The sequence below is a fragment of the Haemorhous mexicanus genome, chromosome 6 (genome assembly GCF_027477595.1).
Source record: "Haemorhous mexicanus isolate bHaeMex1 chromosome 6, bHaeMex1.pri, whole genome shotgun sequence".
NCBI lineage: Eukaryota > Metazoa > Chordata > Aves > Passeriformes > Fringillidae > Haemorhous > Haemorhous mexicanus.
Window position 1 is genome coordinate 11,054,346 of NC_082346.1, and position 16,502 is coordinate 11,070,847.

A 16,502-nucleotide genomic window follows, 5' to 3' on the forward strand; every position below is an offset into this window, starting at 1 on the left:
CATTCTCTTGCTTAGTTTTTTTTCTTTGTTGTATTTTTAATTTTTTCCTTTTTTTTCTCTCTCTCTCCATTTGTACCTTTCCCCTTTCTTTCCCTTTCTCTCTTTTTCCTCTCCATTTTCCCCAAATTGTAATTTTCACCCATCTCTTACCCCCCTAAACCCCAAATTCCACCATCACCAAGCCAACACCCCTTGTCCCGCCGATTTTTGCAGGTTTTGCTTCATCAGCAGAGTTTATTCCATGTAGATGGGTCAGCAAGGGCAGTTCCATGCTGAATAAACACAGCTGGGGAAATGGACAAAGCCTGGCTAGGCTGCTTGGAGTCTCCTTGTCCCCTCAGGCTCTCTGGGGTGCCCCATGTCCAGAAGTGCCTCACAGAGCTGTCACCTCCACCACAGTGTCCCCAGGGCCGTGGCTCCGCTCGTCACTCCCGGCTTTCTCCTCAAACACTGTCCGCAGAGCGACTCCGACGGAGCGCTGGAAGCGGCGCCGCCGGCAGCTCCCCACCAGCACGTAAATCACCGGGTTGAGGGAGCAGTTCAGCAGTGCCAGGAACAAAGAGGGGTCTTCTGGGAATAAACCACCGGAATCAGGGAGATTGAGGAAAACCTCCACGCAGAAAGGGATGCCAAAGGCAAAGAACAGCAGGACGTTGAGCAGGATGGCCACAAAGAGCTTCCCTGGCTGCCGCCTCCGGGAGCCACAGCGCAGCTTGAGGAACAGGAACAGGTTGGAAACCAACATCATGAGGGAAAAAACCATGGAAATGGCGAGGGCTACACCTGCAAGGACGGTCTCAGAGTCCTCAGTGTAGGTGGAGGTGAGGTAGAGGGAGGAAACAAAAACCCCGGCAAGGGCCCAGAGGGCCCCGCTGACGACGGCCGAGAGGTGCCGGGGGCGGTGGCAGCGGTACCAGATGGGGCAGAGGACGGAGACGCAGCGCTCCACGCTGAGGGCTGCCAGCAGCCCCAGGCTGCTCAGGTCAAACACGTGGCACGGGAACCCAAGGGCAAACACAAAATGCTGATAGTGATGAATAAAAGGAAGCAAGGATGTGCAAAATGCTGCTACGGACAGAAAAGCCAACAGAAGCAGGAGAAACAGGAGGAGCAGGGAGAAGTCAGCAACAGCCAGATTTAGGATGTAGACAGTAAAAGGGCTCTGCTTTGTGTGGAAGCCCAGGAACCACAAGACCACCCCATTCCCCGCCAGCCCACAGAGGGAAATCCCCAGGCACACCCCTGCAAAGGCAATCAGGCTGTAGGGAATGCTGGAGCATTGATCTGGGACATATTCCTCCCAATCCAGAGATCCATAAAATGTATTGTTCAGGGTGAGGTTTGTTGTGCTGTTCTCCTCCATGAGAAGGAGGTGAATGATGGTGAATGATCCTGCTTCCAGCAGCTGCCTTCTCCCTTTCCCACCACCTCCTAGGGAGAGATGGGGAACCAGAGGGAAATAAGGGACATCAGCACTCCCAGCATTTCCCATCTATCCACACAGCCCCACGCCAGCCCCAGGAAGAACCCCCACCCCTGTAGTGCCCAGGACAGGCTCCCAGCCCTCCAGCCCTGACCCTAGACAGGAATCTCCCACCAGGCCATCCCTGGACTCCTACCTCCAGCAGGAACAGCACTGACACAGCAGCACCAGGAGAAAGGATTTGGGGATGGCTGCTGGAACCACTGGCTGTGCTTCAACCTTGTGCCTCGTGCCTGGGTGCAGCCCTTGGCCCAGAGATCACATCCCATGGTCAGAGCTCCCCTCACAATCTCCCCACATCAGTGACAGCTTCCCCTCACATGTCCCAGGGACACAGATCTTATCAGGACGTCACCCCTTCCTCTGCCACTCTCCAGTGTCATCCCACCATGCTAGGGGCTTCTGGCTTTCACTGTGGTCCATCCATCAATGCAGAAGGGGATATAAATCATTCCCAGGGATGTGGGATGGCAGAGAGGTGAGAGAGATGAGCCAGAGACCTTCACGAGTGAGAAATCACTGGTGTGCAGACATGCAACAGGACAAGTTGCTCAGCATCTCTAGTGACATGTAACTCGTGCTCGGAGACTTCTTCCAACTTCCTTCTGGGAGAAACTTCCAGGAGTTGCACCTTCTTCCATCTCCCTCTCACGGATGCTGAGCCAAAGTTCTCTCCTTGTTTCAAGTCTTCCTCTAGCTCCAAATCCTGAAGCTCCAGGCTGGACCCCCTGGAGAGCACATGGACCTTGTGCATTAACACATCCATCAGTTCTGGGGATGACAAGCACAGGATACAACTCCAAAGGAGATGGAAAACACATGAAAGAGGGGCAGAAAATAAGCAATAAAATGCCAGTCCCCGTGCTGTGAAGGGCTGAGGTTGCATGGCAGGAACCACTTGGAGATAAGAGTGCTTTGGCAGCACCATGTACCCCACAAACCTAATCTCTTAGGAGACACATGCCCAGCAGGGGTGATGAGGCTGATGACTGGGATTAGACAGGATGGGATTAGAGGCTGTGGGCAAAGCCCTCGGGCAGTCCTGTGTCTGGGCACTGGTGATTTCCCACAGCAGCTGGACACGAGGATAGTGCTCATCCCCATGGCTCCTGCTCAGGAGCTCTGTTGGCACCTAATGAGGTCTGGAATTTCTGAGGGATCCAGAAAACCCAGTAATAGCTGAACAGATCATAGTGGAGTACCCCTTCCATGGACAGGATCTGCCCTCACCAGAGGAGGATTTTCACCCAGGATACACAGCATGTGAAGGGACATAATATTATCTGTGCTGTCCTCTCATTCTCATTGTTTTAAATCCAGTAAATGATTAAAATTCAAGACAGAATGCCTGCATTAATGGGATCATAACAGATCAGCAGCTGCTCATGCAGAACTGGGGGGAGGAGAGGAAGGCAGTGACATGGCCACCTCGTCCTGATAAGATCTGTGTCCCTGGGACATGTGAGGGGAAGCTGTCACTGATGTGGGGAGATTGTGAGGGGAGCTCTGACCATGGGATGTGATCTCTGGGCCAAGGGCTGCACCCAGGCACGAGGCACAAGGTTGAAGCACAGCCAGTGGTTCCAGCAGCCATCCCCAAATCCTTTCTCCTGGTGCTGCTGTGTCAGTGCTGTTCCTGCTGGAGGTAGGAGTCCAGGGATGGCCTGGTGGGAGATTCCTGTCTAGGGTCAGGGCTGGAGGGCTGGGAGCCTGTCCTGGGCACTACAGGGGTGGGGGTTCTTCCTGGGGCTGGCGTGGGGCTGTGTGGATAGATGGGAAATGCTGGGAGTGCTGATGTCCCTTATTTCCCTCTGGTTCCCCATCTCTCCCTAGGAGGTGGTGGGAAAGGGAGAAGGCAGCTGCTGGAAGCAGGATCATTCACCATGGAGGAGAACAGCACAACAAACCTCACGCTGAACAATACATTTTATGGATCTCTGGATTGGGAGGAATATGTCCCAGATCAATGCTCCAGCATTCCCTACAGCCTGATTGCCTTTGCAGGGGTGTGCCTGGGGATTTCCCTCTGTGGGCTGGCGGGGAATGGGGTGGTCTTGTGGTTCCTGGGCTTCCACACAAAGCAGAGCCCTTTTACTGTCTACATCCTAAATCTGGCTGTTGCTGACTTCTCCCTGCTCCTCCTGTTTCTCCTGCTTCTGTTGGCTTTTCTGTCCGTAGCAGCATTTTGCACATCCTTGCTTCCTTTTATTCATCACTATCAGCATTTTGTGTTTGCCCTTGGGTTCCCGTGCCACGTGTTTGACCTGAGCAGCCTGGGGCTGCTGGCAGCCCTCAGCGTGGAGCGCTGCGTCTCCGTCCTCTGCCCCATCTGGTACCGCTGCCACCGCCCCCGGCACCTCTCGGCCGTCGTCAGCGGGGCCCTCTGGGCCCTTGCCGGGGTTTTTGTTTCCTCCCTCTACCTCACCTCCACCTACACTGAGGACTCTGAGACCGTCCTTGCAGGTGTAGCCCTCGCCATTTCCATGGTTTTTTCCCTCATGATGTTGGTTTCCAACCTGTTCCTGTTCCTCAAGCTGCGCTGTGGCTCCCGGAGGCGGCAGCCAGGGAAGCTCTTTGTGGCCATCCTGCTCAACGTCCTGCTGTTCTTTGCCTTTGGCATCCCTTTCTGCGTGGAGGTTTTCCTCAATCTCCCTGATTCCGGTGGTTTATTCCCAGAAGACCCCTCTTTGTTCCTGGCACTGCTGAACTGCTCCCTCAACCCGGTGATTTATGTGCTGGTGGGGAGCTGCCGGCGGCGCCGCTTCCAGCGCTCCGTCGGAGTCGCTCTGCGGACGGTGTTTGAGGAGAAAGCCGGGAGTGACGAGCGGAGCCACGGCCCTGGGGACACTGTGGTGGAGGTGACAGCTCTGTGAGGCACTTCTGGACATGTGGCACTGGGAGATGTGGCACCGCAGAGACAGCCAGATGTATGAGCTCAGTCCTGTTCCTGTATTCCCCATGGAATAAACCCTCATTGTCTTGACCCCAAGGAATAAACTCTAATGTACTGATTTTGTAAATTTTGTTGCTACCCCAAAATCAGATTTGGAATTTTTCTTTTTGTTTCTTTTCAATATGGAAACTCATGCCCCAGATTTTCTTGAATAAACAACATCAGGGATTTGTTGCAGAGCTTGTCCGTGGGAAAGAGCGTTAGAAACTGGCTCGTTTCCTTAGCTTTTTCCATTCTAAAGCCTCTGGATCGTCTGTGAGGAGGGTAGGTACCTGTCACACACCAGAGCTCTTCCAAAGGCTGGTGCCTGCAATGTCTGGAATGAGCCATCTGTTGACAGTTCCAAGAACTCCTCTTTCCTTCTAGGAAAAGCAGTTTGTGTCAGGTTCCTCTTAGCAACCCTAATCCTGAAATCTTGTCTTTGAACAAGATCAAATCACTACCTCGCATTGCACAGATGGATTTTTAGGACTCTGCAAGACAAAACCTATGATTTCTGTTTCAAATTTAATTTTCCCACTAGTCTACCCCTATTTCAGTGGCACTGGACATTCACCACACAGTTTGTAAGAGGATTCTTGCAATAATCAATTCTGTGGCTCAGCTGGAGCCCTGGCACACAGCAGAGGGCTGATTTGGGATTTCAGCAATGTCATTTCTTCTGAGAAGAGGCAAATCCATGCTGCTCTCTTGGCTTTAATCCTTAGAAAGTTGCAGGTTTCCTTTGAGTCATCCTCTACACTCCCTCAGGAGTCAGACAGCAGCCTACAGTGAATTCCAAGGAATTCCTAGAAACGTGAGATGAAATGATTCCTACCCAGGCTGACATGTGCCTCAGGGATCTGGGATGCTCCTGCTGGAAACTGCTGGCCCTGGGACCAGAACTGTCACCTCCCTTCCTGCTGACACCGTGTCTGTGTCCCCAGCTATGCAATCTCTCATCCCCTCACCAGCCCAATCCTTTCAAGGGCAAACACTTCATGATCCAGGAGCTGATGGGGCACCAGGAGATTTGGAGAGGGACTTTGGACAAGGGCATGGAGTGACAGGACAAGGGGGAATGGCTTCCCCCTGACAGAGGGTGGGGTCAGGTTAGATATTAGGGAAGAAATCCTTCCTTGTGAGGATGGAGAGGCCCTGGCACAGGTTGCCCAGAGGGGGGGGGTCAGGTAAAAACAAACACAAGGGCTCCCATGTCTGAGGAGGAGAAGGATGAGCCCTAATCAAGGGCTGGAAAGGGGATCACAGCATCCCAAAACTTGGTCCCTAATAGCTTTTTCTGCATCATGAAGGGGATTGGCAGTAATTAGTGTGGATTTTAAGTGCTGATGACCTGGCTGCAAGCAACTGAGTGCTGTCCTTCCCTTGGGCTCTGTAAGCCTGCAGTAGAATGACAAAAATGGGAATTCTTGTCTCAGCTGTAGCGTTTTAGGCCCAGATTTTGGCAAAGATGTCAGAACTTTTCCCAGAATGGGAACTGTTTCTGAGAAGCAGACAGATGCTTCAACAGCACTGCCAGTACTGCCAGCAATGACAGCATTCCAGTGCAACCAGTTCCACCTGTATCCCTCTCCAGCTGGAGGGACATTGACCCATCAGTGAAGAGAAATAAGGAGTTGTAGAAACCTGCTGAGAGAGGGAAACAGTTTGAGAATGGGACACTCTGCAGGGAAGGAGTGTTTCTAATGAGGAGGAAATGAGGAGCCATTTGCAAAATATTTCATTGGGAGCTTTTCACAAAAGCCAAATCCTTTGTGTCAAAAAAAAAAAAAAAATTCAAGATAAATAACTCTAAGGGAGTGGAGCTCTGACATAGGCAAAGGAGCAAACAACTCCCAACTGCCCTATGACCCCACCAAGCCTTGCAAGCAGCATTGCAATAGGGAACAGAGATCAGCTGGTGAGAGAAGAGGGGGAGCTCCTGGTGACCTGGGCACTTTCTCCTTCATGTCCCTGACCTGCCAGGAGCCGCTTTAGGACATGGATCCCAAAGGAGCAAGAGGTACCAGGAAGCGCCGCTGATCTGCACAGACCCCTTTGCCTGCTGCTGCCCCACAGGGAACAGGTCAGTGGAATGTTTTCCTTCCTCCCTACCCCACCTTCCTCTCCTCCAGCAGCTGCTCTGTTCCTGCCACCCACTCCCGGTGACTGCAGTGCCTCACCCAGGTCCCCCTCCTCTGTCCTGTTCTTCCCCTCTGCATCTCATGCTCAACATCCCAATCCTTCCATTTCCTTCTCCCACCCCAAAATTTCCACCTCCCTCCTCCTCTACACTTCTCCCCACTGAATCCTTCCCACTGCAGGGAGCTGCTGAGGAGCCACATGGTCCACCCCTGGATTCTCCAAGCACTGAATCCCCATCCACTCTGACCACAGCCTGGGGCTACATCCCACTGCCTGCCCAGCGTCCATCCATGGAGGTGACCACTTTGTTCCCCCCTGCCACCTCACCCACTGAGGGAGACGATCTCTGTGAGACAGATGTCACCGATGTGTCCATACACAGTGTGACACTGCTCATCTGCCTCTGTGGGCTGGCTGGGAACGGGGCTGTCATCAGCCTCCTCAACCTGAAAAGTGGCAACTATGGCATCTTTGACCTGGCTCTTGCCGACTTCCTCTTCCTTCTCCTCACAGTCCCCTCTGCCCTCCTCTTCCTGGTGGAGGACATGTCCTGCTCTCCTGTCATGCCCCTGCTGTACCTGAGTTTCCTTTTCCAGCTCTCAGTGGTCTCCCACTACTGGGGGCTGTTCCGGCTGACAGCCCACAGCTTAGGAAAGGATGTGGCCTCACTCTGCAAGCTCTGCTGCTGCTGCCAACTTCCCAAGCGCCTGATGTGGGTGGTGTGGAGAGCCAAATACTGGGTCTTTTTTGCTCTCTTCACTGTCATTCCTGCAGCGACATTCTTGTGCCCGTCACACGAGCAGAAGCACTGCCGGGCAGCTCTCATCTCCATGTACACCATCATCCTGCTCCTCTTTGTTGCACCCGTGGTCATTTCCCGCACAATCCTCCTCATTAATGCCAAGTGGGGCTCCCAGCAGCAGCAACCCAAGAGGCGTGACATCGTTATCATCCTCATTGTGCTCCTTACTCTCCTTCTCATCCTCTGCAATTTCCTGCAGCAGCTTGGTTACATCACTGTGTCCTCCCAGGTTGTTTTCCTGCTCACCTGCATCCACAGCACCATCAAACCCTTCATCTACTTCTTGGCAGGGCAGTGCTGGAGGCCCTGCTCCATGCGGTCCCTCCGGCTCACCCTCAACAGTGTCTTTGAGGAGCAGAAAGAAAAAACTGCCTGCAGAAATTATGTCCCCAGCCTGCTGACCCCTTCCTGCTCTGCTGAAGGACCCCAGGAGAGTGGCTGAAGGTTTCCTTGACTCACCTGATGAATAAATATCCATGGGATCACCCTCTCTGTGGTGGTAAATTCCTGCAGGACAAGTGAGCACAGGCATTGCCTTGGGTGATTTTTGTGGGATGCACTGCAGGGAGCACTCCCATGGAGCATGGCTTTCCTCCCCCTTCTGGATCCACATGGCTCCAAGCAGCGCAGCTGGGCTCAGTGCTGTTCCCCAGCTCTATTCCCCATGGAATGACCCTCATGGCCTCAGCCCCAGGGAATGAACTCCATCTCCTTGGGCTCAGCAGATGAGTTTCATGGTCTTTTCAAGGAGCTCTTGCCTGCAAAGAATGGGCCACTTTAATCCCTGGGGACACACCCAGCACGGGGTGGCAGTGATTTCCCAAATCCCTGTGGGGCTGGTGCCTCTGGATGGCAGGAGAGGGGTTGGGATCACAGGGAGCATCCTTCCCCTTCTGTCTTTTCTTTAAATTTTTTTTTAAGCTTTGGAGTTTTTCTAATACAAGTACTCTGTTCATGCTGAAAGTTGTAACGCTGATCTCTGACCATTGTGGGCAGTCACAACCCGAAGCGTTGCACAAGCTCCGGGAAGGCAGGACGGAGGCGGAGCTGTGTTGGAAAAGCGGAATGTGTCTGAATGTGGGGGATGGATTACCGGGGTGTGGCTGACCAAGAGGGTACAAATCCTGATACTATTTTGCGCGGTGTGCCTCTGGCCGCGAGTGGGCACCGAGCACTGTTCCTTTTACCTTGTTCCTTGTTGTAGTTTAATAAATTTCTAAAAATTTTAAGAAGTGAGGCGTTGTTTCTCACAACAAAGCTTGATTCGTATGGAAAACAAAAAAAATCGAGATCAACAACACCGAGGCTGTGGAACTCTATGGACGCCAAAGATGTAAAACCATTTCTGACTGCCCTGTGATTGCACCGAGCCCTGGGGAGCAACACCAGAACAGGACACAGAGAAGAACCAGCAGGACGGGAATGGGGAGCTCCTGCTGACCTGGGCACTTTCTCCTTCATGTCACTGACCTGGCAGCAGCTGCTTTAGGACATGGATCCCAAAGGAGCAAGAGGTACCAGGAAGCGCCGCTGATCTGCACAGACCCCTTTGCCTGCTGCTGCCCCACAGGGAACAGGTCAGTGGAATGTTTTCCTTCCTCCTTACCCCACCTTCCTCTCCTCCAGCAGCTGCTCTGTTCCTGCCACCCTCTCCCGGTGACTGCAGTGCCCTCCCCAGCTCCCCCCTCCTCTGCCCTGTGTATCCCGTCTGTAATTTGACACTGAATCGGCTGAAATAAACTTTCTAACACAATGGGAAGCATTTGGAAGCAGGAATTCCTTACCTGCACAAAAGGATCTCTCTCTGATCTCTGTGTGGTGAGACTTTTACAACAGGGGTTTTATCCATCATAACCACACAGTCATTAAAGTGTGTTTATTATGTAATACATAAGAATCACTTCCCTAGGACCCATTTCCATGCATTCACCTCCTTCTTGAAGTCATCTCCTGATCCTGGAGGATCATTCAGAGGGGTCTTGTAGCATCCTGCACTGCTACTAGAAAAGTCCAGGGTAAAGAAGCAAAAAGGGTCTTTGCATGGTATGCCCAGATGTTTAACTCTGCTGCTTGGTGAGATGTTCAGAGTTCCCCCACCCACACACATGGAAGGTCCAGGTTTTACTCTCTTGGGGCCTGGGGGGCTGACTCTGGTCTCGGGGCAGTACAAAGATCAGGGCAAATCAGGGAAAAAGGAGGGACTGGCTCAGGGACCTAGGAGCAGACACAGGAACAGGGGAAGGAGCCAATGGGGTGTAACAGCTTTGAAGGAAGCCTCTTGTGTATCTCTAACTTAGGGGATGCTCCCCGGGGTCCTCACAACTCCCTATTTTGATATTATTAAGAAAGCTTCTCTGAAGGATTAACTGCATTAACACAAAATGACGAAAACAATCAAAAGCACACATAAGACAATTTTCAAAATGCAAACAGTTCTGAGTTCTCAATGTCCTAACAGATTTCCTGGAGTGTCTTAGAGCTGGCAGGAGGGATGTGGGGTTTTCTTAGTATGGTCTATCAGGAAACTGAGTCAGGAGAATGTTCCTTCAGCAGGGACTGGTTCTCTGCTATGTGTGGTAGTGTTGCTGGCTGTAATTGGCTCTGTACGAGGTAGGGTAGGTGCTGGTGTGCCTGCTGGAAACTCCAACTAGAAGTCATTAACTTTTAAGAAAAAGATGGTTACTTTAGGGGAACTTTCCTTTCTTTCCCTCCCAGTTACCCTCCCTCTGGTATTGCAAAGGAACTCTGGGGCAAGGGATTAGTGAAGGGAGGCCATGAAAAGGGGGAAAAGGTGGTAGGAATTTGTGGGAACATAAAAAAGGGGTAATAGGACAATGGAAAGGAAAAGCGGAAAGTGGGAGGGGGGCAGGGAGGCCACTGGACTTTACTAGCAGGGAGGAATTGGGGAAGGGTATTAGAAGAAGTGGGACTTACTGGACTGGAAGGTTCTTTCATTATTGATGTGGGCTTTTGGATGCAGGACACCTCATTGGTGTTCTGTGTTCTTCTTGCTTTTAGGCTGTTGCTGGGGCTTGATGGTTGTTGGTTTTGGGTTCTATTTCCTTGGTAGGTATGTGGAGGAGTTCTACAACATGGATAATATTTCCCAGGTTTGCAGTCTGGTGCGTGTTTACTACCTTGCACTGGAACTCCACCAGGTCCTGTCACATCGGCTGTTTGGGGGCCTTTTCTTCCTTGTATTATATTAAATTCCACAATTTCTCCATCTCCTGGACTGTGGAGGTATTTCCTGGAGTTATTCTTCTTTATAGTAGTCTGATGAACAAACACATCTTCTTTGTATCACTCCAGGTGATGAAACCGTATTTTTATTATCCATTGAAGCATTTCACTGTCCTCAAAATGTTCATGGCAAGGGCTTTTGTACCTTTGCCAGTGGGTTTGTGTTGGTGTTGCTGGTGCTGGCCGTGGTGCTGGTGCTGGTGTGCTGCTGTGTGGAGTTCGTGCCGCTCCCGGTGCTGGCGGCCGTGCTGGAGTTCGGCCCCCTCCCGGGCTCTGTCTCAGCTGGTGCCCACGGGAGCTTTCAGAGCAGCCACAGTGGGCAGGGGGCAGTGGTTTGGCTGAGCCACTCCCTCCTTTTTCCCTGATTTGCCCTGATCTTTGTACTGCTCTGAGACCAGGGTCAGCCTCCCGGGCCCCAAGAGAGTAAAACCTGGACCCTCCATGTGTGTGTGGAGGGGGAATTCTGAACATCTCATTGAGCAGCAGAATTAAACATCTGTGGATGCTATGCAAAGGCTCTTTTTGCTTCTCTACCCTGGACTTTACTAGTAGCAGTGCAGGATGCTGCAAATGGTGCCCCACATTGGGTGCCAGCTGATGCCAGCTTCTGGAGTCTTTAGCTTGCTCTTTCAGGAAAACCGCAGCCCGCCAAGGTGTGTGGAACAGCTCCAGGATGAATTCACAAGGAGCTGAACCTCAGAGCTGCAGCTCTACAGTGGGATTAACTTTGCCAGCATCGGAGAAAAGTAAAAGAGTTGATGGATGCTCTCTGCCTGGTATCCCAATACTCCTTTAATCCAGAGGTTTGGAAGTGAAAGGGAGAGAGCAGCCCTCTAGGGTTTTATAGCAGGCCAAAACCAGTGAGTGGGTACAAACAGCCAACAATGGGATAAGCTTAGGGGAGGAGTAAGGGTAATGGTTTACATCAGGGGTGGATACAATTTAGGGGGAAACTGATTTGGAACATAGGGAGGGATTTGGAAGCAACCATTATCAGAGAACCCGGATTACGAAAGTGAAGGCTGGGGTAACCTCTGGTGGTTGTGTTCACTGAGTGCTGAGATATTACAGGTGACCTTGCCTTGAACTTTTCCTTTGGCCATGTGCTCTTCCTTCTTGTTACAACACTTTCCCTAAAACCACTGCAGGCCTCCAAATCTGTTTCTGCACTGGCTCCAGCCACGATTACCATCCTGTGTTCTCCTGAGGAGCACATTGGGGCTGGGCTTTCCTCCTCCCTCCTGGATCCTGGAACCCTATGGCCAGGAAAAGCAGGGACACTGCTGAGGTCCCAGGTGGAGCTGGGGAAAAGTGGGGCTGTCAGAGGAAAAAAAAAAGCCCTGGGTGGGTTCTGGGATGTCAGAGCAGGCTGGAGGGGTCAGGAGAGGGTCAGAGGGGGCTGGAGGGGGTCTGAATCCTGGCCGTCCTATAGGAGAGCAGAGCCTGACAGGCCACGCTCAGAGTGGGGTAGCGGCTCCATATGGGAAAGCTGTGGGATGTGATAGGATGGGGTGAGAATGGAGAGTGGGTGGGAATGGGGTGCAAAGATGGGGAGGGGAGGGGAGAGGAGGGGAGGGGAGGACAGGACAGGACAGGACAGGACAGGACAGGACAGGACAGGACAGGAGAGGGACCAGCTCAGCTCTGCTTCCTCAGGCCATAGGAAGGCTTTGGCAATGATCCCAGAGCACTTCCCTAAATAGGAGTTACTTCCCAGAAGCACCCAGCTGACTCATCAGCACTGCCAGCACTTCCAGCACTGTCAGCATTCCAGTGCCACCAGCACCACCATCATCCCTCTGCTGCTGCAGGGACAAGGACCCCTCAGGGAAGAGAAACAAGGAATGGTAGAAACCTGTCAGGAGAGGGAAGGTAGTTGGAGAATGGGACATTCTGCAGGGAATAAATGTTTCTAATCAGGAGGAGATGAGGAGCCATTTGCAAAATATTTCATTTCGAGCTTTTGCAAGAGTCACTTCCTCTGTAGCAAAAAAACCTGAAGGTGAATATCTTGGAGGAAGTGAGGTTCTGATGTAGCCAAAGCTGCAATTTCCAACTCTGCTGTGACTCCACCGAGCCCTAGGGAGCAACACCAGGACAGGACACGCAGAGAGGAGGGAGAGGGATGGGAATGGGGAGCTCCTGGTGATCTGGGCACTTTCTCCTTCATGTCACTGACCTGGCAGCAGCCGCTTTAGGACATGGATCCCAAAGAGGCAAGAGGTACCAGGAAGTGCAGCTGATCTGCACAGATCCCTTTGCCTGCTGCTGCCCCCAGGGAACAGGTCAGTGGAATGTTTTCCTTCCTCCCTACCCCACCTTCCTCTCCTCCAGCAGCTGATCTGTTCCTGCCACCCTCTCCCAGTGACTGCAGTGCCCTCACCGGATCCCCCTTCCTCTGACCTGAACTTTCCTTCCACATCCCCTACCCAACAGCCCAACCCTACCACCTCCCTCTCCCACTCCACAGTTTCCACTGCCCTTCTCCCCTGCACATCTCACTCCTCCCAACTGAACCGTTCACACTGCAGGGAGCTGCTGAGGAGCCACATGGTCCATCCCTGGATTCTCCAAGCCCTGACTCCCCATCCACTCTGACCACAGCCAGGGGACACATCCCACTGCCTGCCCAGCATCCATCCATGGAGGTGACCACCGTGTCCCCATCTCCTGCCTCTCCCCCTGAAGGAGATGATCTCTGTGAAACAGATGTCACCAGAGTGGCCACACACAGTGTGACACTGCTTATCTGCCTCTGTGGGGTGGCTGGGAACGGGGCTGTCATCGGCCTCCTCAACCTGAAAATCCCAAGCTATGGCATCTTTGACCTGGCTGTTGCCGATTTCCTCTTCCTCCTCTTTGCGGTTCCCTCCACTCTCCTCTTCCTGGTGGAGGACATGTCCTGCTCTCCTATTGTGCCCCTGCTGTACCTCAGTTTCCTTTTCCAGCTCTCAGTGGACTCCTACTTCTGGGGGCTGTTCAGAGTGATGCTCAACAGCAATGTGCAGTATGTGTACAAGCTCTGGAAGCTCTACTGGCACTACGACCTTCCTGAGCGACTGGTTTGGGTGGTGGACAGTGTCCAATACTGGGCCTTCTTTGCTCTCTTTGCTGTCATTCCCACAGTGACATTCCTGTGCCCGTCACAGGAGCAGAAGCACTGCCGTCTGCCTCTCATCTCCATGTACACCATCATCCTGCTCCTCTTTGTTGCACCCATGGTCATTTGCAGCATAATCGACCTCATTAATGCCAAGCCTGGCTCCCAGCAGCAGCAACCCAAGAGGCGCAACACCGTTATCGTCATCACTGTGCTCCTCACTCTCCTTCTCAGCCTCTGCAATTTCCTGCAGCAGCTTGGTTACATCGTTGTGCCCTCCCAGCTTGCTTTCCTGCTCACCTGCATCCACAGCAGCGTCAAACCCTTCATCTACTTCTGGGCAGGGAGGTGCAGGAGGCCCTTATCCGTAAAGTCCCTCCAGCTCTCCCTCCAGAGGGTCTTTGAGGAGCCAAAAGTAAAAACTGACGACAGCGATGATAGCACAAGAGACACAGCAGTCTGAGCCTGCTGATCTCTTCCACTGCTCTGCTGAAGGACCTCAGCAGAGAGGCTGAGGGTTTCCTTGAGTCACCTGATGAATAATTGTCCATGGGATCACCCTCCCTGTGGCGGTGCATTCCTGTAGGAGAAAGGAGCAGGGGCATGGCCTTGGCTGATTTTTGTGGGATGCTCTGCAGGGAGCACACTGGAGCATGGCTTTCCTCCTCCCTCCTGCATCCCCATGGCTCCAAGCAGCGCAGCTGGGCTCAGTGCTGTTCCCCAGCTCTATTCCCCATGGAATGACCCTCATGGCCTCAGCCCCAGGGAATGAACTCCATCTCCTTTGGCTCAGCAGATGAGTTTCATGGTCTTTTCAGGGAGCTCTTGCCTGCAAAGAATGGGACACCTTAATCCCTGGGGACACACCCAGCACGGGGTGGCAGTGATTTCCCAAATCCCTGTGGGGCTGGTGCCTCTGGATGGCAGGAGAGGGGTTGGGATCACAGGGAGCATCCTTCCCTTTCTGTCCAGCCGAGCCTGCCCTGCATTCCCAGCTGATGGGAAGGGACACCAGGTGGGGCTGCAGAGGTGGGGAGGGACAGCAACATTCCCTTATCCTTTCAGTGGGAATTTTTCACATTCTTGAATTCCAAAATTAAACCCTTCTGAATATCAAAGTGCAGGGTGGATCGTGGACTCCACTGATCTTCTGTGCCTGTACCAGAAAGTACATGGAATATGGAAATTCCCATCACCAGATGCTTGGAACATTTAGTTGCACAGAGATCAGAGGGTTGTGCTGCTCTTCTGCAGAATTGGGCCCCTCCATCCTCTGGTTCCCCAGCATCAGTGCCCAAGGAAGCCCTTGACCACCTCCATCCTGAACCTGGCCACCCTCAGGAGGAGCTGCACAGCCACTCTGCACAGCAGCTTCAGCCACAGCCCTGATTTTTGTCATTCTGTAACCAGCCTTAATGACATTTGGATTCATGGTTTTGGTTTCTTTCCACTGTGGTGGTTCCAGCCTCTGAATTGGTTGAATAAACAACATCCAGGCTTCACTGCAGAGCCTGTCCCTGTTGAACAGTGTCCAAAATGGCTCATTTCCTTCTTTTATCCCAGTACAAAGCCTCTGGCTGGTCTGTGAGCAGGCCAGGTACCTGTCTCATACCAGAGCCCTTCCTAAGGCACGTGCCTGCAAAGCTTGGGATGATGTTGGCAGGGCCAAGAGCTCCTCATTCCTCCTGGGAGAGACCTGGGCAGCAGCCACATCTCTTGCTCAGGGGAAAGTTGTCCCTCCTTTTCCCACTGCCTTAAATCCAGGGGAAAGCAACGTGCCACTGCTTCTGGAAAGGGAAGTGCGAGTGAAAGCCGTGGATGCTGAGTCAGGCTTTGGAGACACATGTGAGGTTAAACACCTAAGGAGCATTTATTCACAGAGTTCTAATAATTAACAGAAGAGACTTTGATGTCTGAGGGGGTTTCTCTTCCTGTCTCCTGTTTTCCTGTCCATTGGAAAGCAGAATCGTTGCATAGTGCAACCTCTTGTCCAGGGAAGAACAGCTAAGCACAGTGGTTCCTCCCAAGGGAAGTGCAGGAGGATCATGATCCTTCAATGAACTTTTTCTGCTTCCCAGCCCCTTCTTATCTCCAGTGCCACCCAGGCCACTCCCCACCTGAGCTTCCTTTCAAAAAAAGAAAGATTTCAAACCAAACATTTTCCTGGGTGTCCTTCCCCATAGCAGAAGGAGAGATAGAATGAGATGATCTCTAAGTTTCTTTCAAACCCAAACAATTCCATGAGGATTCCTCACCTCATTCAGAATCCACCCCAGGCAGGAGATCCCCTGCTGCACACAGCACCAGCCTGTCAGAGCTCAAGGAGCATTTGCACAATGCTCTCAGGCACAGGCTGGGATTGTTGGGATGTCCTGTGCAGGGCCAGGAGCTGAATTCCATGATGCTTGTGGTCCCCTTCTAACTCTGGATTAGAGTGGTTTTTTTTTATGATGGTTCTCTTCCATGATGATTATACTTTATGATGATTCCACTGCATTGTCCTTATTCCCTGGCTCTGGAACATCCTCAAAAGCCCTCTGGAAGGCAACACTAACAGAGGGGTGAATTCCTTTGCACAGCTCCCAGCCAGGAAGTAGATCAGTGGGAGGGCACTGCTGTTGGCTGAGGAGCCAGAGCACAGCCCCATTCCCACCATCCCACACAGGCACAGCAGCAGCAGCAGCAGCGTGACAGGCACTTTGCTCCACTGCCTCCAGGCACACTGGCTCCAGTTGTCGTGGCTCTCCTCATTCCAGCTCCCCTTGGATGCCTTCCCACAAGGCTGGCTCCAGCAGGC

At 52.5% G+C, this 16,502-nt stretch overlaps 3 protein-coding genes across 3 annotated transcripts; 2 read left to right on the top strand and 1 right to left on the bottom strand.

The window, feature by feature from the left end:
* Nucleotides 1-51: 51 nt before the first annotated feature.
* LOC132328548 (mas-related G-protein coupled receptor member H-like) lies at nt 52-1,418 on the bottom strand. Its single transcript, XM_059848469.1, has one exon. It carries the CDS (start codon nt 1,361-1,363, stop codon nt 374-376), a length of 990 nt encoding a protein of 329 aa, XP_059704452.1. The 5' UTR covers nt 1,364-1,418; the 3' UTR covers nt 52-373.
* Nucleotides 1,419-3,327: 1,909 nt separating this feature from the next.
* LOC132328289 (uncharacterized) lies at nt 3,328-15,230 on the top strand. Its single transcript, XM_059848132.1, has 6 exons — nt 3,328-4,352; nt 6,495-6,501; nt 6,740-7,705; nt 8,806-8,939; nt 12,792-12,890; nt 13,076-15,230. The coding sequence occupies exons 1-6, from the start codon at nt 3,367-3,369 to the stop codon at nt 14,166-14,168; spliced, it is 3,285 nt and encodes a 1,094-aa protein (XP_059704115.1). The 5' UTR covers nt 3,328-3,366; the 3' UTR covers nt 14,169-15,230.
* Nucleotides 5,769-8,596, top strand: LOC132328552 (mas-related G-protein coupled receptor member H-like). The gene has a single exon (XM_059848475.1). The coding sequence runs from the start codon at nt 6,641-6,643 to the stop codon at nt 7,802-7,804; it is 1,164 nt and encodes a 387-aa protein (XP_059704458.1). The 5' UTR covers nt 5,769-6,640; the 3' UTR covers nt 7,805-8,596.
* Nucleotides 15,231-16,502: the final 1,272 nt, after the last annotated feature.

Bases quoted from the DNA above. Each gene is read 5' to 3' on its own strand.
- LOC132328289 (XM_059848132.1), top strand. From the start codon at position 3,367: ATGGAGGAGAACAGCACAACAAACCTCACGCTGAACAATACATTTTAT. The intron at 7,706-8,805 runs GTCTTTGAGGAG...TCCTGCTGACCT, and splicing joins TCCGGCTCACCCTCAACAGT to GGGCACTTTCTCCTTCATGT. The intron at 12,891-13,075 runs GTCAGTGGAATG...CCCACTCCACAG, and splicing joins CTGCTGCCCCCAGGGAACAG to TTTCCACTGCCCTTCTCCCC.
- LOC132328552 (XM_059848475.1), top strand. From the start codon at position 6,641: ATGCTCAACATCCCAATCCTTCCATTTCCTTCTCCCACCCCAAAATTT.
- LOC132328548 (XM_059848469.1), bottom strand. From the start codon at position 1,363: ATGGAGGAGAACAGCACAACAAACCTCACCCTGAACAATACATTTTAT.